Below are 23,907 nucleotides of genomic sequence, written 5' to 3'. Positions count from 1 at the left end.
TTATTATTCTCTAGGCAGAGTGCTGTTGACTGTATGAACAGGGCTGTTGTAGGCTGTAGTCCAGTAGAGCAGTCGTCCCTGCTGTATGGCGTGATAGATTTGGTCTACAGCTCAGAGAACTGCAGCAAGGCTACAGCCAACTCTTATCTCTCAGCTGCCAGCCCTAAGGTCTACAACATCACACACGTACACCTCATGACATATGAGTGTTTGACGTACATGAAGCAAGGCTATGATGTGAAAAGTGTTCTTACTTGTTTCCAAGATGTTTTACTCCACGATTTTAGACTGGCAAAAGTGGAATCACTCTTAGCTGACTTTGACATGTACTTGAGTGCCAGTAAGTCCTTAAAAAACACATTTCTAGTCTGTTATATAATGTATTCAATTGATCAAACCTTTTTAGTTTGTTATAAAAGACATGAGTAGTGTCTAAATGACTAAACAGACATAATTTAGCTCTTCAGTTAGCCTAGACAATATTATTTTAAATCTGTAGGTAGCACAGGGTGTAAAGCAGATATTATTTTAAATCTGTAGGTAGCGCAGGGTGTAAAGCAGATATTATTTTAAATCTGTAGGTAGCACAGGGTGTTAAGTAGATATTTTAAATCTGTAGGTAGCACAGGGTGTAAAGCAGATATTATTTTAAATCTGTAGGTAGCACAGGGTGTTAAGCAGATATTATTTTAAATCTGTAGGTAGCACAGGGTGTTAAGTAGATATTATTTTAAATCTGTAGGTAGCACAGGGTGTAAAGCAGATATTATTTTAAATCTGTAGGTAGCGCAGGGTGTAAAGTAGATACTGACCTCCTGTCATCAATATTTAAAGCCTCAATGTCAGTACTCACTGGAACCTATGACACAAGTCTTTGCAGGTAAGTCACACACAGGTAGCAACTGATTCCAATTCCAGTCACATCTCTATCTTTTGTTTCATTGAACTGTATGCTAGTTTAGTCTAAATGAAGAAACAAATTGTATAATAGTTCAGGCTATTTGACAAAAATGTATTTCCCCAGGAATGTCCTCCCCCTAATGAGCAGCTGGTACAGCAAGTGTGGCAATGTGTCTGTAGAAAACATGACAGCCACCTTCAGCCTGGTCTGTCAACAAGACAACCTGATGCCAGCCTGCAACTATAGCGCCATCAGGTCATGCTTCACCCAGCAGACCTACAGTAACAGCCAGTTTTTGTAAGAACAAACTTTTGACCTCATTTGTAAAACATCATTGTTTCAGATGGTTTTATAATCTACATTTGATTAACAGAAACTAGTTTCATTTTGTCTCAAGTAGTTTTTAAATCTTACTCCAGCCAAACTCTAGAAAGATGTATTAAAGAAGCAGCCAGCAGCTGTAAAGGGCCAGTACTGCTAGAGTTCATCAAGCTGGTAGAGAAGCTGTCCAGAGCTCACGGCATCAACTCCAGCAGTAACTCCAGCATGACAGTTCCGTGTGAATGTGATCCTGCTGCAGCTGTCAACTGCATCATGGACGTACATCACATGGCCAAACAGCCTTTCCCAGACTGGGAGGCTCTGTGCCCGTAAGTTTCACATTTTTCACCATCTCTCATCGCTTGATTTCTTCAGCCTTTATGTCACAATAATACCTTAAAAATGCTTGATACTATTCAGAGGCGTAGCGACCCTTCCCGGCGCCCGGGGACATACATTCAATTTGGCGCCCCCTTGGGAGCAAATTTTCGATTTGCACCCCCCCCCTCGAACTTTTCATTTGCCCCCCCCCCCCCCTCAAACTTTCAATTTGGCGCCCCCCTAAGGTCGGCGCCCGGGGACATATGTCCCCCCGCCCCACCCCTCGCTACGCTACTGATACTATTGACACAACTTTACTCAAGTTGTGATAGAGTGTCTTAGAAAAATAATGTCATGCCTTCCTTGCCTATGCCATGATGTCATGACTTTCTTACCTGTGCCATGATGTCATGCCTTCCTTACTTGTGCCATGATGTCATGACTTTCTTACCTGTGCCATGATGTCATGACTTTCTTACCTGTGCCATGATGTCATGCCTTCCTTACTTGTGCCATGATGTCATGCCTTCCTTACTTGTGCCATGATGTCATGACTTTCTTACCTGTGCCATGATGTCATGCCTTCCTTACTTGTGCCATGATGTCATGACTTCCTTACCTGTGCCATGATATCATGACTTCCTTACCTGTGCCATGATGTCATGCCTTCCTTACTTGTGCCATGATGTCATGACTTCCTTACCTGTGCCATGATATCATGACTTCCTTACCTGTGCCATGATATCATGCCTTACCTGTGCCAACCAACTTGTGTGTATGTGACTGAGTTTTTCTGCAGACAAGTTGAGGAGAGCGAGCTGTGTGCACGCAGTCACGTGGCAGGCTGTGAGGAGTGCAAGAGGTTGACAGTGCTGGAGATTGTCAGCAAGCTCAACTCCCAGCTGGAGGAGTCCTGCGTCCAGCCCCCGGTCACCCAGTGTCCTGCAGCCAGGGCCATGAAGTGTGTGACAGATCTCTCCCAACTCCAGGTCAACTCTCAGGGGCTCAGTGACAAGGCCATCTGCATGTAAGTATCAGGGGGGTCAGTGACAAGGTCATCTGCATGTAAGTATCAGGGGGGTCAGTGACAAGGTCATCTGCATGTAAGTATCAGGGGGGTCAGTGACAAGGTCATCTGCATGTAAGTATCAGGGGGTCATTGACAAGGTCATCTGCATGTAAGTATCAGGGGGGTCAGTGACAAGGTCATCTGCATGTAAGTATCAGGGGGGGGGGGTCAGTGACAAGGTCATCTGCATGTAAGTATCAGGGGGGTCAGTGACAAGGTCATCTGCATGTAAGTATCAGGGGGGTCAGTGACAAGGTCATCTGCATGTAAGTATCAGGGGGGGTCAGTGACAAGGTCATCTGCATGTAAGTATCAGGGGGGTCAGTGACAAGGTCATCTGCATGTAAGTATCAGGGGGGGTCAGTGACAAGGTCATCTGCATGTAAGTATCAGGGGGGTCAGTGACAAGGTTTACACTTATTGATGTCTACACCTGTTAATGTTTACACCTGTTAATGTTTACACCTGTTAATGTTTACACCTTTTGATGTTTACATCTTTTGATGTTTACATCTTTTGATGTTTACACCTGTTGATGTCTACACCTGTTAATGTTTACACCTGTTAATGTCTACACCTGTTAATGTTTACACCTGTTAATGTTTAAACCTGTTAATGTTTACACCTTTTGATGTTTACACCTGTTGATGTTTACACCTGTTGATGTTTACACCTGTTGATGTTTACACCTGTTGATGTTTTACACCTGTTGATGTTTACACCTGTTGATGTTTACACCTGTTAATGTTTACACCTGTTAATGTTTACACCTGTTAATGTTTACACCTTTTGATGTTTACACCTGTTGATGTTTACACCTGTTGATGTTTACACCTGTTGATGTTTACACCTGTTGATGTTTACACCTGTTGATGTTTACACCTGTTGATGTTTACACCTGTTGATGTTTTATACCTGTTGATGTTTACACCTGTTGATGTTTACAGCTGTTGATGTTTACACCTGTTGATGTTTTATACCTGTTGATGTTTACACCTGTTGATGTTTTACACCTGTTGATGTTTACACCTGTTTATCCCCCTAGAAAAATCACCATGGCCCGTGACTGTGTGTCCCAGTTGACAGAGAACTGTGATGGCCTGACCATCTTGTCTGTGACTGAAAGCTTGGAGCAAACCATCAAAAAGTGGAGGACACTGGAATGTGAAGAGCCCAAAGACCAGCTGGCCACCTGTGTGGATGTGTTGGAAAATAAAATCTACTCCCTGCTGGGGTTCAGCATAGTGGACTTGTGGGACCAGGTGGAGGCAGACAACACCTCAGTGTAGGTGGCCTGAACTCTTTCTTTAGCATACCAACAGCCTCAGTGTAGGTGGCCTGAACTCTTTCTTTAGCATACCAGCAGCCTAAGTGTAGGTGGCCTGAACTCTTTCTTTAGCAGCCTCAGTGTAAGTGTAGGTGGTCCGAACTCTTTCTTTAGCAGCCTCAGTGTAGGTGGCCTGAACTCTTTCTTTAGCATACCAGCAGCCTCAGTGTAGGTGGCCTGAACTCTTTCTTTAGCATGCCTTCAGCCTCAGTGTAAGTGGTCCGAACTCTTTCTTTAGCAGCCAAAGTGTAGGTGGCCTGAACTCTTTCTTTAGCAGCCTCAGTGTAGGTGGCCTGAACTCTTTCTTTAGCATACCAGCAGCCTCAGTGTAGGTGGCCTGAACTCTTTCTTTAGCATGCCTTCAGCCTCAGTGTAAGTGGTCCGAACTCTTTCTTTAGCAGCCAAAGTGTAGGTGGCCTGAACTCTTTCTTTAGCAGCCTCAGTGTAGGTGGCCTGAACTCTTTTATCTTGCTTCGACAAGCCAGCAGCTTTAGGACAAGAGTTAACTTGTTAGCTTGATTTCTAGAATGTTTTGACTTGTATTGATGATTAGATTTCTAGAATGTTTTGACTTGTATTGATGATTAGATTTCTAGAATGTTTTGACTTGTATTGATGATTAGATTTCTAGAATGTTTTGACTTGTATTGATGATTAGATTTCTAGAATGTTTTGGCTTCTATTGATGATTAGATTTCTAGAATGTTTTGACTTGTATTGATGATTTAAACTATTTTACATCTTACAGGTTGACTCGTGCTAATGACTTGTGTCGAGAGATTGAGATAGCTTGGCCATGTGTGAATGCCACATTAAACCTGCAGAAAGAAAATGTTCAGGCCAAGATTGTCAGGAGAATGATGGAAGCTCTCTACTCTTCTATGACCAGGATATGCCAGCGTTAGTACTTTTTTAAATTCTTTTTTTTATGCAGCAAGATAGAATTGTTCTCAAATCAAAATTATTTTGTTAAGGGGTTCAGTTTCATAATTAGCAGTAAAAAAGCATTTGATAATGAGCCGTAACAAATGAGCCGTAACAAATGAGCCGTAACAAAGCTTTAGAGCCGAGAGAGTGAGTAGATGACTGTGTGTGTTTTACAGCCAGACAGGAGTCTCTACAGTGCTACACCTGTCAAGGCAATGGCCAGAGGTCATGTGATGCCGGAGCTGGGACAGAGACCTGCAGACACAATGAGGTACTTCCTCATCTCTCACTCTTTCTTCTTTGTCTGTTGCTTTGTTTGTCTGTTGCTCTGTTTGTCTGTTGCTCTGTTTGTCTGTTGCTCTGTTTGTCTGTTGCTCTGTTTGTCTGTTGCTCTGTTTGTCTGTTGCTCTGTTTGTCTGTTGCTCTGTTTGTCTGTTGCTCTGTTTGTCTGTTGCTCTGTTTGTCTGTTGCTCTGTTTGTTGCTCTGTTTGTCTGTTGCTCTGTTTGTCTGTTGCTCTGTTTGTCTGTAGCTCTGTTTGTCTGTTGCTCTGTTTGTCTGTTGCTCTGTTTGTCTGTTGCTCTGTTTGTCTGTTGCTCTGTTTGTCTGTTGCTCTGTTTGTCTGTTGCTCTGTTTGTCTGTTGCTCTGTTTGTCTGTTGCTCTGTTTGTTGCTCTGTTTGTCTGTTGCTCTGTTTGTCTGTTGCTCTGTTTGTCTGTTGCTCTGTTTGTCTGTTGCTCTGTTTGTCTGTTGCTCTGTTTGTCTGTTGCTCTGTTTGTCTGTTGCTCTTTTTGTCTGTAGCTCTGTTTGTCTGTTGCTCTGTTTGTCTGTTGCTCTGTTTTTTGTATGTTTCTTTGTCTGTTTCTTTGTTTGTCTGTCTCTTTGTCTGTTTCTTTGTTTGTCTGTCTCTTTGTTTGTCTGTTGGTTAAAATGTCACTCATTTGATCTCATGTTTAACAACAAAATTATGTCAACATATGGTTGACTGAACTTTCTGTTATTTGATTAGCTTTTTTTTTTCAAAATGGATGTGGGACTAGTCTACCAGTCATTAATCTGTCATTAATGCAGGTGTGTGAGACTGTAGCCACTGATGGTAAAGCTACATCAAAAGGTTGTAAGCCAAGACAAGCTTGCAAGCAAGGATGCTTTAATAAAAAATGCAACTACTGCTGTTCAGACAATTTGTGTAATGACATTGATAATGGACCACTAGATGGTAAGTTTTTGATAATGGACCACTAGATGGTAAGTTTTTGATAATGGACCACTAGATGGTAAGTTTTTGATAATGGACCACTAGATGGTAAGTTTTTGATAATGGACCACTAGATGGTAAGTTTTTGATAATGGACCACTAGATGGTAAGTTTTTGATAATGTATCACTAGATGGTAAGTTTTAATATTGGACCACTAGATGGTAAGTTTTTGATAATGGACCACTAGATGGTAAGTTTTTGATAATGGATCACTAGATGGTAAGGTTTTGATAATGGATCACTAGATGGTAAGGTTTTGATAATGGACCACTAGATGGTAAGTTTTTGATAATGGATCACTAGATGGTAAGTTTTTGATAATGGATCACTAGATGGTAAGGTTTGATAGGTTCCTGTAACATAACTTTCTTGTATCAGGTTCATGTAACATGACTGGGATGGCTGCCTGTGTTCTTGACTTGAGCACCCAGTTTGTACAAGGTGACCACATTCAGTGCAGGTACCGTTCATAAAACCTTCTTTAAGATAGTTGTAGTTCATATTATATAACTGTAGTTCACATTATATAGTTGTAGCTCACATTATATAGTTGTAGTTCACATTATCATATAGTTGTAGTTCACATTATATAGTTGTAGTTCACATTATATAGTTGTAGTTCACATTATATAGTTGTAGTTCACATTATCATATAGTTGTAGCTCACATTATCATATAGTTGTAGCTCACATTATCATATAGTTGTAGTTCACATTATATAGTTGTAGTTCAAATTATCATATAGTTGTAGCTCACATTATCATATAGTTGTAGTTTACATTATCATATAGATGTAGTTTACATTATCATATAGATGTAGTTCACATTATTATATAATTGTAGTTCACATTATCATTTTTGTTACACAGTTGTCTCTTTGTACAGAGTCTTTATTTTATGTTTTTTTAACTCACCATGTGTTTGTATAGATCAGCTGATGCTGCTCTGGAATGCATCAAGAAGGCGCGTGTAGAATGTGAACTTGGAGGAATGAGATCTCTGGTCAGCGCCATGTCCTCGCTGAACTTGGACGCAGAGATCAAAGTCTGCTACATCCAGGAGGCTAATCAGACATGTGATCTTGGCCCAATCACAACCACTGCACTTTACATCAATACTAATGGCTTAGAAATGACAACAGAGGCCCTTTGCAAGTAAGTATGATCATTCAATAAAGGAAAAAATTATATATGTGTGTGTGTATATATATATATATATATATATATATATATATATATATATATATATATATATATATATATATATATATATATATATATATATATTTATTTATTTATTTATATTTATTTATATATATAATGTAATCTAATCTAATCTATTGTAATCTAATGTAATCTAATGTAATCTAATGTAATATATACAATATTAGATTTTTTTTCTCTTTAGAGTATTAAGTTAAAATACTTTAAAGAAATGATTGTATAAGTTTCCCAATGTTACAGAGCTATAAATGAGAGCCGCCAACAAGCCAGCCAAGCCAAAAAGTCCTGCCCCCTAGAGACTTACAGCTTGATAGACAACACAGCCAGGAGTCTGGAGTCTCTGGTTGGGAGCCTCAACTGTTCAGACCAATTTGATTTTGTTGTGGAAGACAGCTGTCGGCCACTTGATGCATTGACATGTGTGCACACTGTATTTGGTACAGACAACATCACAGTTATAAGCAGAGCTACCTGTCTGTAAGTAGTTATAAGCTGAGCTATCTGTCTGTAAGTAGTTGTAAGCAGAGCTACCTGTCTATAAGTAGTTATTAGCAGAGCTACCTGTCTGTAAGTAGTTGTAAGCAGAGCTACCTGTCTGTAAGTAGTTGTAAGCAGAGCTACCTGTCTGTAAATAGTTTAAGCAGAGCTACCTGTCTGTAAGTAGTTGTAAGCAGAGCTACCTGTCTGTAAGTAGTTAAAAGCAGAGCTACCTGTCTGTATGTATGATTGTGATCTATTTAAATGAACGCAATAATTACCACATACAGAAGAAATTATTTGATGTTTTTTAAACTGGCTGACAATTTTTTCAGTGAGTTTAATGAGACGGTGTCATGCATGAGACAAGCGGTCAAAGGCTGCACATCAGCGTGTCAACTGGTCAGGGTAGAAAGTCAGCTAAAATGGCTGCAGGATCTCCTCCCTGATGTTTGTCAGCCTAATGTCAGTCTTGTCAATCAAACCCTCCCTCAACAAGAAATTGCCAGCTGCTTGAGAAGGTAAGTCTGCTTTTGTTTGTCATTTATTTAGCTATCAACAAAAACGGTGCTGCTTCATTTGGCTGTAGAGCATTTAGCTATCAACCAAACCTCCCCACCGAACCTCCCCACTGAACCTCCCCACTGAACCTCCCCACCAAAGCTCCCCACAAAACCTCACCAACAAACCTCCCCAACAAACCTCTCCACCAAACCTCCCGACCAAACCAGAAAATAAAATTCTAATAGTTTAGTAAATCACTGTCTCATGTGTTGTATACTAACCTTAGGTTTACAGAAAACCTCCAGCAAAACCTCCAGCAAAACCTCCTGCCAGACCTGAAGAATGCCAGTGAGGAGCTGCAGCTGTGTTTCCTGCAGTATGACACAGACGTCCTGTTAAACGGGACGGCAGCAGGCAACAATGTCATCGCTGTCATCACTGAGATCATACAGACAATCATAACAATCCAAAGTAAGACTTTTCATCATTAACACAATCATAACAATCCAAAGTAAGACTTTTCTTTTCATCATTAACACAATCATAACAATCCAAAGTAAGACTTTTCTTTTCATCATTAACACAATCATAACAATCCAAAGTAAGACTTTTCTTTTCATCATTAACACAATCATAACAATCCAAAGTAAGACTTTTCATCATTAACACAATCATAACAATCCAAAGTAAGACTTTTCATCATTAACACAATCATAACAATCCAAAGTAAGACTTTTCTTTTCATCATTAACACAATCATAACAATCCAAAGTAAGACTTTTCTTTTCATCATTAACACAATCATAACAATCCAAAGTAAGACTTTTCTTTTCATCATTAACACAATCATAACAATCCAAAGTAAGACTTTTCTTTTCATCATTAACACAATCATAACAATCCAAAGTAAGACTTTTCTTTTCATCATTAACACAATCATAACAATCCAAAGTAAGATTTTTCTTTTCATCATTAACACAATCATTCATTTTTTTCTGTACAAAGTTGTTTAGAGGGTACAATCTTTGTGTACATTAAACTGTGAGATGTTAGTGTACATTAAACTGTACAGTTGTTTTCAACAATTGGCGATAAAGTTTGGTTAAAGATTGTTTAGAGATAGTTCACTTAGGAAAGTTAAATTTTTTACATCTTTCTTCTTTATTTTCTTGCAGTAAACATCAGCATTGAGGGTAAGTATATCATTATATATTTGATGCCTTTTCCACCAGCTGTTCCCTCCACCCCCTTTCCTCCACACCCTCCCTCCGCCCCCCTCCCTCCACCCCCTCCCTCCACCCCCTTCCCTCCCTCCACCCCCTTCCCTCCCTCCACCCCCCTCCCTCCACCCCCCCCCCCCCCTCCACCCCCCACTAAAACTGTCCATGTTTGTCTCCAGTGACCACCAGCTGTGCCTCTAGACTTTCCTCCTCCCCCTCCCTCCACCTCCCTCCCTCCACCCCCTCTCTCCACCCCCTCCCTCCACCCCCCCCACCCCCTCCCTCCACCCCCCCCCCCCCCTCCCTCCACCCCCACTAAAACTGTCCATATTTGTCTCCAGTGACCACCAGCTGTGCCTCTAGACTTTCCTCCTCCCCCTCCCTCCACCCCCCACTAAAACTGTCCATATTTGTCTCCAGTGACCACCAGCTGTGCCTCTAGACTTTCCTCCTCCCCCTCCCTCCACCCCCCACTAAAACTGTCCATGTTTGTCTCCAGTGACCACCAGCTGTGCCTCTAGACTTTCCTCCTCCCCCTCCCTCCACCTCCCTCCCTCCACCCCCTCTCTCCACCCCCTCCCTCCACCCCCCCCACCCCCTCCCTCCACCCCCCCCCCCCCCCTCCCTCCACCCCCACTAAAACTGTCCATATTTGTCTCCAGTGACCACCAGCTGTGCCTCTAGACTTTCCTCCTCCCCCTCCCCCCACCCCCCCACTAAAACTGTCCATATTTGTCTCCAGTGACCACCAGCTGTGCCTCTAGACTTTCCTCCTCCCCCTCCCCCCACCCCCCCACTAAAACTGTCCATATTTGTCTCCAGTGACCACCAGCTGTGCCTCTAGCCTTGCCACTGTTATAGTCCAGCATGGAGTTCAGGGATTCACCCTGCCATTTTTATCTCTGACACAGCGCCACCTAGCCTGCAGGTAAGGAACTCTTACTTAAACTTACTAATCTTACTAATCTTACTAATCTTACTAATCTTACTAATCTTACTAATCTTACTAATCTTACTAATCATTACTTCTGATTTGCATATTGTAGTCAGAGATAAAATATAACAAAATGAATAAAAATTTGCTTGACTTAGATGAATCAAAATAAATATAAGCAGAAATAAATATAAGCAGAGATAAATATAAGTGGAGATAATTATAAGCAGAGATAAGTAGACTTAGTGCTTGATGTATACCTCAGTGCCATAGACGAGGCTGCAGCACTGAGTGCACTCAATGAGAAGTGTGACCTCCATCTGATTGCTGGACACCTGGAAATGCTGGACACCCTCAGAGACAAGTTCCTGATTGGTTATTGTCCAGAGATCCAGCCAATCCCCAGATGTCTGATCAGCCAAGCTGTGGACTGTCTCTCCAGATTCTCTTCATTCTTTGGCCCTGGCTCTGGCTCTGGACTGTGTCTGTGAGTACCCTGCTCTGCTGTATGGCATATATTGCATACATTTCACTTTACCTGACAATGGCATATCACATATTTAATGTTTCATATCTTGATGACAGGGAAGCTCGTACCTTTGTAGAGTGTGCTGTTACGTACACCCAGTCCTGCCCATATGATGATGTCATCTCATTTCGCCGAGCCTCCCTGGATGCAGTAGACATCATATCGCAGGCCTGTGCTGATGATGTACAGCTGGTCACTCGCGTACGCTGCTCACTATTGGGCCGCATAGATGTCCAACCAGGCTGCAGTGTTGACCAATTGGGTCGCTGCTTGACCTTACCAGCAAGCTGTAGGTCAGTAATGGTGGCCTTTTTAACTTTTGTTTGGGTCAGAGTGGGGCACTCAATTATGTCAAAGAGGGTCATTTATTTTGTAGGTTGTAGAGGTCACTTGTTTTGTAGGTCATGGAGGTCACTTATTTTGTAGGTCATAGAGGTCACCTGTTATAGCCATTAGATTGATGATGAAATAAAGGCAGCCATTTTAATTTCAGTCAATCTGAAGAGCGTGCTGCCTGTATAGTAGAACACGGAGGTTCATGTTTAAGCAGCGTTACCCAGATCAACTTATCAAATGAGACGTTTGAGATCTCCAGATGTCGCTACGGTGGGGACAGGCCAGTCAGCCTGAGCAGCTCCTGCGGGGAGACGCCCTACACCTGCAACCATGTCAAGGCCAGGCAGTGTTTGCTTGACCTCCTGGCTAACAGGTCATCAGGTGGACAGCTACTGGACACAAACTTGTAAATCATTTTTACAATCTTTCTTTGTTCAAACATTCCTTAGTCACTTGTTGCATGTGACAGTAGACACAAAATGTGCTTATATTTGTTAGCTTTCTTACATGTTAAGGAAACCTGGTGTACATATATTTATATAGCTATAAAATGTCGGATATATTAAGAAATATCATGGGGTATGAACTTTGGTTTTCAGAAAATCAGCGCAGCGATGTCTAGAAGAGAACTACTACTGCTTTGAGCCAGTGCTGAGCCTGGTGTACAACAACATGAGTCTGCTAGCCCAGCTAACCACACACATACTGACCATCACTCCAGGCTGGACACAGCTAGAGAGTCAGAGGCTGATACACATCATGACTCTACCCAGCAACATCATCTTCCTCTTACAGCAGGTTCTCTCTCTCTCTCTCTCTCTCTCTCTCTCTCTCTCTCTCTCTCTCTCTCTCTCTCTCTCAGGGGAGCTAATCACAACAGCTCATAAGAGGAGCTAATCACAACAGCTCATAAGGGGAGATAATTACAACAGCTCATAAGGGGAGCTAATTACAACAGCTCATAAGGGGAGATAATTACAACAGCTCATAAGGGGAGATAATTACAACAGCTCATAAGGGGAGATAATTACAACAGCTCATAAGGGGAGCTAATTACAACAGCTCATAAGGGGAGATAATTACAACAGCTCATAAGGAGAGAGATAATTACAACAGCTCATAAGGGGAGATAAGAACAGCAGCTTATAAGGGGGGGGGGGGAATTACACCAGCTCATAAGGACATTCAATTAGTATATTTTTTCTGGGGTTATGGTTAAGCATATGGCGTGAGTGTCTCTGATTACAAGTAGCTAATGAGTGATTGCTCTAATTACAAATTGCTAATGAGTGTCTTGCTGGTTTCTGTAGGATCTCTCTGTCTCTCTGTACCTGTGGGACACTTGCATGAGACTGGACAACGTCCAAACCTTCTTAAATCAGCTGCAAGAAAAATATCAAGTCAATTTCTACCCTGCTACAGCCCGGTCGTTTGAGAGCCTTCAAAATGTCATTCTTGCACTTTGTGACAATCTAGGTAAATGTCATTCTTGCACTTTTTGACAATCTAGGTAAATGACATTCTTGCACTTTGTGATAATCTAGGTAAATGTCATTCTTGCACTTTGTGACAATCTAGGTAAATGTCATTCTTGCACTTTGTGACAATCTAGGTAAATGTCATTCTTGCACTTTGTGACAATCTAGGTAAATGTCATTCTTGCACTTTGTGACAATCTAGGTAAATGACATTCTTGCACTTTGTGACAATCTAGGTAAATGACATTCTTGCACTTTGTGACAATCTAGGTAAATGTCATTCTTGCACTTTGTGACAATCTAGGTAAATGACATTCTTGCACTTTGTGACAATCTAGGTAAATGTCATTCTTGCACTTTGTGACAATCTAGGTAAATGTCATTCTTGCACTTTGTGACAATCTAGGTAAATGACATTCTTGCACTTTGTGATAATCTAGGTAAATGACATTCTTGCACTTTGTGATAATCTAGGTAAATGACATTCTTGCACTTTGTGATAATCTAGGTAAATGACATTCTTGCACTTTGTGACAATCTAGGTAAATGACATTCTTGCACTTTGTGACAATCTAGGTAAATGTCATTCTTGCACATATAAAGATGTATATAAATATCATTGTAATTGTAACAAGTAAATGTCATTGTAATGCTTTAACATCAAATGTCATTTTTTTTTAAGGGCAAGTGTCACAAGAACTACAACTTCCAGCCAATGGGCTAGGTACTTTTTTGTTTTGTATGATTGTGTTGGTACTTTATTGTTTTATATGATTGTCTTGGTACTTTATTGTTTTGTATGATTGTGTTGGTACTTTATTGTTTTATATGATTGTCTTGGTACTTTATTGTTTTGTATGATTGTCTTGGTACTTTATTGTTTTGTTCTGTATGATTGTCTTGGTACTTTATTGTTTTGTATGATTGTCTTGGTACTTTATTGTTTTGTATGATTGTCTTGGTACTTTATTGTTTTGTATGATTGTCTTGGTACTTTATTGTTTTGTATGATTGTCTTGGTACTTTATTGTTTTGTATGATTGTCTAGGTACTTTATTGTTTTGTTCTGTATGATTGTCTTGGTACTTTATTGTTTTGTATGATTGTCTTGGTACTTTATTGTTTTGTATGATTGTCTTGGTACTTTATTGTTTTGTTCTGATTACCTTGTAACAACATTGAGCTTGATATGGACCCACCAAATCTAGGACTCACTTGTCAATTACCCCATGTCATTATTCCCCCCCCTCCCAGATAAATTACGCTATGTCATTATGGAACTGTTTTAAACGGTGACAGTGTTTTTTGGTTAAAGTATGTGGACATGTGACATGTGTCAATGTTTTGATTGTTTGAATGACATCTCCAGAGGATGATGGCTGTCCAGCTCTGGAGGTCAAGGTCACACTAAACCTGCTGTTGTCCAGCGCCATCTCCAGTTTCTCTGTTCCCAAACCTGACCAGTCTGTCTGCAGGTAACACATTTGACCAGTCTGTCTGCAGGTAACACATTTGACCAGTCTGTCTGCAGGTAACACATTTGACCAGTCTGTCTGCAGGTAACACATTTGACCAGTCTGTCTGCAGGTAACACATTTGACCAGTCTGTCTGCAGGTAACACATTTGACCAGTCTGTCTGCAGGTAACACATTTGACCAGTCTGTCTGCAGGTAACACATTTGACCAGTCTGTCTGCAGGTAACACATTTGACCAGTCTGTCTGCAGGTAACACATTTGACCAGTCTGTCTGCAGGTAACACATTTGACCAGTCTGTCTGCAGGTAACACATTTGACCAGTCTGTCTGCAGGTAACACATTTGACCAGTCTGTCTGCAGGTAACACATTTGACCAGTCTGTCTGCAGGTAATACATTTGACCAGTCTGTCTGCAGGTAACACATTTGACCAGTCTGTCTGCAGGTAATACATTTGACCAGTCTGTCTGCAGGTAACACATTTGACTCAATGGTTTCCTCATTTTTAGAGGAACTTTTGTCATAGTAAAGAGAGAAATGTTTCAATTTCACAGGCAGTACAATGATCTAAAGGCAAGGCTAGAATCAAGTGTCATGGCTCACTGTTCCTCTGGGTTCCTCACCCAACTCCAGTTTGGTCTGAAGGCAGCATTGATGCTCGTGGGCAGCGGTTGTGGAGACCTGGAGCTCCCACAGAAGAGGTGTGACCTTCAGAAGGTCAACTCCTGCATCACGACCTTGTACAACAACCTTTTGTTGCTAGGCAGAAGTCAAACTGTCCCAGGATTATGTCAGTAAGTTGACTGATGTCAGTAAGTTGACTGATGTCAGTAAGTTGACTGGGTGATGTCAGTAAGTTGACTGGGTGATGTCAGTAAGTTGACTGATGTCAGTAAGTTGACTGGGTGATGTCAGTAAGTTGACTGGGTGATGTCAGTAAGTTGACTGGGTGATGTCAGTAAGTTGACTGGGTGATGTCAGTAAGTTGACTGGGTGATGTCAGTAAGTTGACTGATGTCAGTAAGTTGACTGATGTCAGTAAGTTGACTGGGTGATGTCAGTAAGTTGACTGGGTGATGTCAGTAAGTTGACTGGGTGATGTCAGTAAGTTGACTGATGTCAGTAAGTTGACTGGGTGATGTCAGTAAGTTGACTGATGTCAGTAAGTTGACTGGGTGATGTCAGTAAGTTGACTGGGTGATGTCAGTAAGTTGACTGGGTCATGTCAGTTGACTGGGTGATGTCAGTAAGTTGACTGATGTCAGTAAGTTGACTGGGTGATGTCAGTAAGTTGACTGGGTGATGTCAGTAAGTTGACTGGGTGATGTCAGTAAGTTGACTGATGTCAGTAAGTTGACTGGGTGATGTCAGTAAGTTGACTGGGTGATGTCAGTAAGTTGACTGATGTCAGTAAGTTGACTGGGTGATGTCAGTAAGTTGACTGGGTGATGTCAGTAAGTTGACTGATGTCAGTAAGTTGACTGGGTGATGTCAGTAAGTTGACTGATGTCAGTAAGTTGACTGGGTGATGTCAGTAAGTTGACTGGGTGATGTCAGTAAGTTGACTGGGTGATGTCAGTAAGTTGACTGGGTGATGTCAGTAAGTTGACTGGGTGATGTCAGTAAGTTGACTGGGTGATGTCAGTAAGTTGACTGGGTGATGTCAGTAAGTTGACTGATGTCAGTAAGTTGACTGATGTCAGTAAGTTGACTGGGTGATGTCAGTAAGTTGACTGGGTGATGTCAGTAAGTTGACTGATGTCAGTAAGTTGACTGGGTGATGTCAGTAAGTTGACTGATGTCAGTAAGTTGACTGGGTGATGTCAGTAAGTTGACTGATGTCAGTAAGTTGACTGGGTGATGTCAGTTGACTGGGTGATGTCAGTACATTGACTGGGTGATGTCAGTAAGTTGACTGATGTCAGTAAGTTGACTGGGTGGTGTCAGTTGACTGGGTGATGTCAGTAAGTTGACTGGGTGATGTCAGTAAGTTGACTGATGTCAGTAAGTTGACTGGGTGATGTCAGTAAGTTGACTGGGTGATGTCAGTAAGTTGACTGGGTGATGTCAGTAAGTTGACTGGGTGATGTCAGTAAGTTGACTGGGTGATATCAGTGAGACCAACTAAAACATGACCTTTTTTCCTGAAGACTTTTGAGAGAGACCAACGAGTGTGTGGATAACTTCAGCTACAAGTGTGACCGGTGCAGCCTGTCTAGACTGAGTGCCCAGTACTCATCAGTCAAGCGCTCAGTGGAGGCCAAGTGTAATGTGGACACAAGTCCCGTGGTCTGTCAGACAGAAAATGATGACCTCACCAGCTGCCAGATCAGTAAGGCCGTCAAGTGTGCAGTCAGTCAAGTTAAGGACACGGCCAATCCTTTCAAATCTAGGGAAGCCAAGTGCAGGTACAAGACTTTGCTTTTTTCATTACAGTTTTGTTAGAACATTCTCTCAGATCATTGTGTAAAACTGTTGTGATATAAGATTGTGCTTAAGATAATGAACCTACAGGATTGTGCTGCAAAATTGTGCTGTAAGATTGAGCAAGTAGATTGAGTTGTAAAATTGAGCTGTTAGATTGAGCTGTAAGATTCAGCTGTAAGATTGTGTTGTAAGATTGTGTTGTAAGATTGTGTTGTAAGATTGTGCTGTAAGATTGTGTTGTAAGATTGTGTTGTAAGATTGTGCTGTAAGATTGTGTTGTAAGATTGTGTTGTAAGATTGTGTTGTAAGATTGAGCAAGTAGATTGTGCTGATTGTGAACCTCTTGAACAGATCACTGAGTGAAAACCTGGACTGTGTCCACAAGTACACTGGCAGCTGCAAGGGCCACATTCCCAAGTTAGGTTTGCTGGACCAGCTGGTGGTGGAGAAACTCCAGAACAGGCTGGGCTGTCGGACTGACCCAGAGCCCAGCGCTCCATTTGGCTGCAGACCTGGCTGTTGGGTCAACAAGGCTCAGCAGTGCCTGGCTACTTTCTCTTCCAGTGTGGCAGACAATGTGTTTGTTAGCAGGAGCACGTGTCAGTAAGTTCAACTAGTAGCACGTGTCAGTAAGTTAAACTCTAGTAGCACATGTCAGTAAGTTAAACTCTAGTAGCACATGTCAGTAAGTTAAACTCTAGTAGCACATGTCAGTAAGTTAAACTCTAGTAGCACATGTCAGTAAGTTAAACTCTAGTAGCACATGCCAGTTAGTTAAACTCTAGTAGCACGTGTCAGTAAGTTAAACTCTAGTAGCACATGTCAGTAAGTTAAACTCTAGTAGCACATGTCAGTAAGTTAAACTCTAGTAGCACATGTCAGTAAGTTAAACTCTAGTAGCACATGCCAGTTAGTTAAACTCTAGTAGCACGTGTCAGTAAGTTAAACTCTAGTAGCACGTGTCAGTAAGTTAAACTTTAGTAGCACGTGTCAGTAAGTTAAACTCTAGTAGCACGTGTCAGTAAGTTAAACTCTAGTAGCACATGTCAGTAAGTTAAACTCTAGTAGCACATGTCAGTAAGTTAAACTCTAGTAGCACATGCCAGTTAGTTAAACTCTAGTAGCACGTGTCAGTAAGTTAAACTCTAGTAGCACGTGTCAGTAAGTTAAACTTTAGTAGCACGTGTCAGTAAGTTAAACTCTAGTAGCACATGCCAGTTAGTTAAACTTTAGTAGCACGTGTCAGTAAGTTAAACTCTAGTAGCACATGCCAGTTAGTTAAACTCTAGTAGCACGTGTCAGTAAGTTAAACTCTAGTAGCACGTGTCAGTAAGTTAAACTTTAGTAGCACGTGTCAGTAAGTTAAACTCTAGTAGCACATGCCAGTTAGTTAAACTCTAGTAGCACGTGTCAGTAAGTTAAACTTTAGTAGCACGTGTCAGTAAGTTAAACTCTAGTAGCACATGTCAGTAAGTTAAACTTTAGTAGCACATGTCAGTAAGTTAAACTCTAGTAGCACGTGTCAGTAAGTTAAACTTTAGTAGCACGTGTCAGTAAGTTTAACTCTAGTAGCACGTGTCAGTAAGTTAAACTTTAGTAGCACGTGTCAGTAAGTTAAACTTTAGTAGCACATGTCAGTAAGTTAAACTCTAGTAGCACATGTCAGTAAGTTAAACTTTAGTAGCACATGTCAGTAAGTTAAACTCTAGTAGCACATGTCAGTAAGTTAAACTTTAGTAGCACGTGTCAGTAAGTTAAACTCTAGTAGCACATGTCAGTAAGTTAAACTTTAGTAGCACATGTCAGTAAGTTAAACTCTAGTAGCACATGTCAGTAAGTTAAACTTTAGTAGCACATGTCAGTAAGTTAAACTCTAGTAGCACATGCCAGTTAAACACTAGTCTAGTAGCAGGAGCAACACATATGACAAACATGAAAGGCCTAATTTTACTTTGAATGTTGTTGACAGGTCTATTAATAGCCTGAAGTTGTGTGTATCAGAGAATACCAAAGCCTGCAGCAGTGATGAAGCTGGTCTGATTGTTGAGAGACTCAGGACTACGCTGGCCAAGTTCACAGACTATGAAACTGTTTGCACAGACGTCTTGAGATGTGCCCAAGATTTTGACAGCATTGTTCGCCAAATTAATGACCTTGAACCAGAGGATGATTCAGTGGACACATCCAGTAAATTAAGTTCCAAAGAAAGGAAAAGGAATTCCAAAGAATCAGTAGACACAGACACAGAGGATGGTGAAGAGAGCGCAGCAAGCAGTGCAGCAAGCAGTCCTAACCTCAACACCCTGTGTGTCAGGGCCAGTCAAGCGTGGGCCTGTGTTGACAGAAGTCTAGACATCATCCCAGCAGAGAAGAGGAAAATCCTGAGGCCAATATACGAGGCAGTCTGGGGGGCAGTGCAGGCCAGATGCAGCGACACAAGTACCTGACATTTTTTTATCACACCACTCGTATTTCTTCACTCAGTTTTTAAATCACATAGTAGCCTACTGGCTCATTTGAAGCTTAAATTCTGAGATGTAATTTTTATGAGGCAGTTTTGTTTTGAAAATGAAGATTTTTAGAGAAAAAAACCCAATAATTTTCTAAGCAGATGTCTTAATTCTATTAGGGCTATTTTAAAAATAGTTTTAACATGGTTATTTTGAATTTTTTCGAGGTAAATAAAAACTATTATCTTGGAGTTGATATGTTCTGAGGATTTATAAAGGGATAAAATTGGCTATTTAGGGCTCACATTTTTTTAAATATCTGTATTTTAGCATTTTTCATATGAACTTTCAAGTTTCCTCGCTACTTCTATTATTTTTAGGGGACCTTTCATGCTACTTCTGTAAGAATGGTGGTAGCCCAGCTGAATGTAAGCTTCAAACAGAGACGTGCCCCACCAACAAAAGGGTCAGTCTAATTATAGAACATTCTTTGTCACTTACATTTTTCATATGTTTGTGTATATACAAGCACTTCCAACATTGTGACTTACATTTTTCATGATATGTTTGTGTATACACAAGCACTTCCAACATCCCCCTCACAACCTCATCCACCAATCTTCATCCTCTGAATACCCCAATCTACAACTTCCATTTCACATGATTAGACACATTTCATTTTTTGTTGTAGATGTGTTAGACATTTCATTTGTTGTTCTAGATGTGCATGTTTAGACAAACCCTGACTGGCAATAGCATCAAATACAAAGCTGGATGCACTAACCCCAACGCCTGTAGAAACAGTGGAGCTGCCAGCGTACGCACATATTGCTGTGCTGATGAGCTGTGTAACACAAGGGAGAACTCCAGCCTAACCCATACTGAAGGTAGTTAGGTTTAACCCGTACTGAAGGTAGTTTGGTTTAACCCGCACTGAAGGTAGTTTGGTTTAACCCGTACTGAAGGTAGTTTGGTTTAGTAGTTTGGTTCATCAAACACTAGAGAAAACTTTTTAAAGATATGAAAGCAATATTTCACATCTAAAAAGTCAGGACTCAGTTAAAATTTTTGTTTAGATCCAGACACCTGTCAGCACTCAGTTAAAATTTTTGTTTAGATCCAGACACCTGTCAGCAGTTAAAATTTTTGTTTAGATCCAGACACCTGTCAGCAGTTAAAATTTTTGTTTAGATCCAGACACCTGTCAGCAGTTAAAATTTTTGTTTAGATCCAGACACCTGTCAGCAGTTAAAATTTTGTTTAGATCCAGACACCTGTCAGCAGTTAAAATTTTTGTTTAGATCCAGACACCTGTCAGCAGTTAAAATTTTTGTTTAGATCCAGACACCTGTCAGCACTCAGTTAAAATTTTTGTTTAGATCCAGACACCTGTCAGCAGTTAAAATTTTTGTTTAGATCCAGACACCTGTCAGCAGTTAAAATTTTTGTTTAGATCCAGACACCTGTCAGCAGTTAAAATTTTTGTTTAGATCCAGACACCTGTCAGCAGTTAAAATTTTTGTTTAGATCCAGACACCTGTCAGCAGTTAAAATTTTTGTTTAGATCCAGACACCTGTCAGCAGTTAAAATTTTTGTTTAGATCCAGACACCTGTCAGCACTCAGTTAAAATTTTTGTTTAGATCCAGACACCTGTCAGCAGTTACATTTTTGTTTAGATCCAGACACCTGTCAGCAGTTAAAATTTTTGTTTAGATCCAGACACCTGTCAGCACTCAGTTAAAATTTTTGTTTAGATCCAGACACCTGTCAGCAGTTAAAATTTTTGTTTAGATCCAGACACCTGTCAGCAGTTAAAATTTTTGTTTAGATCCAGACACCTGTCAGCACTCAGTTAAAATTTTTGTTTAGATCCAGACACCTGTCAGCAGTTACATTTTTGTTTAGATCCAGACACCTGTCAGCAGTTAAAATTTTTGTTTAGATCCAGACACCTGTCAGCACTCAGTTAAAATTTTTGTTTAGATCCAGACACCTGTCAGCACTCAGTTAAAATTTTTGTTTAGATCCAGACACCTGTCAGCAGTTACATTTTTGTTTAGATCCAGACACCTGTCAGCAGTTAAAATTTTTGTTTAGATCCAGACACCTGTCAGCACTCAGTTAAAATTTTTGTTTAGATCCAGACACCTGTCAGCACTCAGTTAAAATTTTTGTTTAGATCCAGACACCTGTCAGCAGTTACATTTTTGTTTAGATCCAGACACCTGTCAGCAGTTAAAATTTTTGTTTAGATCCAGACACCTGTCAGCACTCAGTTAAAATTTTTGTTTAGATCCAGACACCTGTCAGCAGTTAAAATTTTGTTTAGATCCAGACACCTGTCAGCAGTTAAAATTTTTGTTTAGATCCAGACACCTGTCAGCACTCAGTTAAAATTTTTGTTTAGATCCAGACACCTGTCAGCAGTTACATTTTTGTTTAGATCCAGACACCTGTCAGCAGTTAAAATTTTTGTTTAGATCCAGACACCTGTCAGCACTCAGTTAAAATTTTTGTTTAGATCCAGACACCTGTCAGCACTCAGTTAAAATTTTTGTTTAGATCCAGACACCTGTCAGCAGTTACATTTTTGTTTAGATCCAGACACCTGTCAGCAGTTAAAATTTTTGTTTAGATCCAGACACCTGTCAGCACTCAGTTAAAATTTTTGTTTAGATCCAGACACCTGTCAGCAGTTAAAATTTTGTTTAGATCCAGACACCTGTCAGCAGTTAAAATTTTTGTTTAGATCCAGACACCTGTCAGCTGGAATACTCGCAGGCTTGTGCCCTGGACTTTCTCATTCTGTCCCTCAAGTCAGACAACATTAGCTGCAGGTCAGTACACATGGTCAGTGTAAAACACACTTTACATGGTGTATGGTCAGTGTAAAACACTTTACATATGGTGTATGGTCAGTGTAAAACACAGTTTACATGGTGTCTCGTCAGTGTAAAACACAGTTTACATGGTGTATGGTCAGTGTGAAACACTTTACATATGGTGTATGGTCAGTGTAAAACACAGTTTACATGGTGTATGGTCAGTGTAAAACACAGTTTACATGGTGTATGGTCAGTGTAAAACACAGTTTACATGGTGTATGGTCAGTGTAAAACACAGTTTACATGGTGTCTCGTCAGTGTAAAACACAGTTTACATGGTGTATGGTCAGTGTAAAACACAGTTTACATGGTGTATGGTCAGTGTAAAACACAGTTTACATGGTGTATGGTCAGTGTAAAACACAGTTTACATGGTGTATGGTCAGTGTGGGAAATGTAAACCACACAAAAGCTATAAGTGAACTTACATTTTAAAATACAGTGAATTTTCTGGTTGTATTCTGGATTGTTTATTATTTATTTTGTCAAAATGATTTCCCTAGAGATGCAACCTACAATCTAGGCTGTGTACAAAAATATGCTGCATCATGTTCCAATGGTCAAGCACTTATGGAAGCATCCAAGGGAGCCTACTTTGCCCTAGCAACAAGCAGCTGTGTTATAGACGCAGGTGTTGATAGCTGCAGGTCGCTGGCTCTGGACTCCATCCAGACTTTGTTGTCTTACTCCTACACCAGCCAGGGCCTTGCCATTTGCAAGTAAATACTTTTAACTTTTGTCATCCAGACGTTGTTGTCTTACTCCTACACCAGCCAGGGACTTGCCATTTGCAAGTAAATACTTTTAACTTTTGTCATCCAGACGTTGTTGTCTTACTCCTACACCAGCCAGGGCCTTGCCATTTGCAAGTAAATACTTTTAACTTTTGTCATCCAGACGTTGTTGTCTTACTCCTACACCAGCCAGGGACTTGCCATTTGCAAGTAAATACTTTTAACTTTTGTCTGGATCAAAGTTTTAACATGGCAAACATAAATACATTAGTGGCGAATAGGTCAATCTTTTAGTGGCTGTGATATGTTGATAGCAGAGGATAAAAGGTTAGTGGCTGTTACAAGTCGACAGCACACAATAAAAGTTCAGTGGTTGTGACAAGTTGATGCAGACAATAAAAAGTTTAGTGGCTGTGATATGTTGATAGTAGAAAATAAAACTGACTGGCCAAGAAATGACCTCTATCCCAAACTGACTGGCCATGAACTGACCTCTATCCCAAACTGACTGGCCAAGAAATGACCTCTATCCTAATCTGAGCAGGGCCCTAAAGACCATGAACAGGAGTGTGAGTGAGCTACTGGTCTCAGGACGATGCTCCCAAGCTGGTCAGATAGCAGTCCAACAGTCCCAAGACTTTATCCAGAGCATTGGAGCAACTTACTGCAGCAGAGATCACTGTCTGGCTGCTGGAACCAGAGTGGAACCACCTGAAGAACCTCAGTGCTCCGGGCACATCTTTGAGGGCATAAAGGGCATTTATAGGGCATTTGATGAGATGACCAAGGATGACAAGACCAGAAACTGTGGGTGAGTGTACTGCATGTAATTAAAATCATTCCAAGACTCTGGATATTGACACACATTACAGTTGCCTAATGGTGCTAATAAACTTGATGACCAAACTGTCCCCAGCTACTACTGGTGCTAATAAACTTGATGACCAAACTGTCCCCAGCTACTACTGGTGCTAATAAACTTGATGACCAAACTGTCCCCAGCCCCTACTGGTGCTAATAAACTTGATGACCAAACTGTCCCCAGCTACTACTGGTGCTAATAAACTTGATGACCAAACTGTCCCCAGCCCCTACTGGTGCTAATAA

The 23,907-nt window shown here is 40.8% G+C and overlaps 1 protein-coding gene across 5 annotated transcripts in view; it reads left to right on the top strand.

Moving 5' to 3' along the window:
* Positions 1-23,907, top strand: part of LOC131932817 (uncharacterized) — an 86,765-nt gene that overhangs the window by 24,502 nt on the left and 38,356 nt on the right. For 4 of the 5 annotated variants that reach the window (XM_059289733.1, XM_059289740.1, XM_059289726.1 and 1 more), the window contains exons 17-48: positions 15-340; positions 784-880; positions 1,025-1,198; positions 1,321-1,551; positions 2,343-2,570; positions 3,658-3,897; positions 4,688-4,839; positions 5,043-5,137; positions 5,935-6,082; positions 6,502-6,583; positions 7,053-7,277; positions 7,587-7,823; positions 8,159-8,344; positions 8,614-8,798; positions 9,503-9,520; positions 10,370-10,475; positions 10,747-10,968; positions 11,067-11,303; positions 11,504-11,752; positions 11,946-12,144; positions 12,657-12,822; positions 13,507-13,548; positions 14,194-14,299; positions 14,857-15,096; positions 16,453-16,710; positions 17,081-17,332; positions 18,699-19,168; positions 19,560-19,645; positions 19,901-20,066; positions 21,931-22,018; positions 22,570-22,785; positions 23,345-23,611. In XM_059289733.1, the coding sequence (XP_059145716.1) occupies positions 15-340; positions 784-880; positions 1,025-1,198; positions 1,321-1,551; positions 2,343-2,570; positions 3,658-3,897; positions 4,688-4,839; positions 5,043-5,137; positions 5,935-6,082; positions 6,502-6,583; positions 7,053-7,277; positions 7,587-7,823; positions 8,159-8,344; positions 8,614-8,798; positions 9,503-9,520; positions 10,370-10,475; positions 10,747-10,968; positions 11,067-11,303; positions 11,504-11,752; positions 11,946-12,144; positions 12,657-12,822; positions 13,507-13,548; positions 14,194-14,299; positions 14,857-15,096; positions 16,453-16,710; positions 17,081-17,332; positions 18,699-19,168; positions 19,560-19,645; positions 19,901-20,066; positions 21,931-22,018; positions 22,570-22,785; positions 23,345-23,611 (5,994 nt within the window). Of the gene's footprint in view, positions 1-14; positions 341-783; positions 881-1,024; positions 1,199-1,320; positions 1,552-2,342; positions 2,571-2,978; positions 2,995-3,657; positions 3,898-4,687; positions 4,840-5,042; positions 5,138-5,934; positions 6,083-6,501; positions 6,584-7,052; positions 7,278-7,586; positions 7,824-8,158; positions 8,345-8,613; positions 8,799-9,502; positions 9,521-10,369; positions 10,476-10,746; positions 10,969-11,066; positions 11,304-11,503; positions 11,753-11,945; positions 12,145-12,656; positions 12,823-13,506; positions 13,549-14,193; positions 14,300-14,856; positions 15,097-16,452; positions 16,711-17,080; positions 17,333-18,698; positions 19,169-19,559; positions 19,646-19,900; positions 20,067-21,930; positions 22,019-22,569; positions 22,786-23,344; positions 23,612-23,907 lie in introns of those variants that run through there. The other variant, XM_059289756.1, reaches the window with a different exon arrangement.

This window comes from Physella acuta, unplaced genomic scaffold (genome assembly GCF_028476545.2).
Source record: "Physella acuta isolate Inbredline_101_S28 unplaced genomic scaffold, ASM2847654v3 ptg000105l, whole genome shotgun sequence".
NCBI lineage: Eukaryota > Metazoa > Mollusca > Gastropoda > Physidae > Physella > Physella acuta.
The sequence above is the reverse complement of the archived record's forward strand: the minus strand, read 5'-3'. Positions and strand labels throughout refer to the sequence as shown.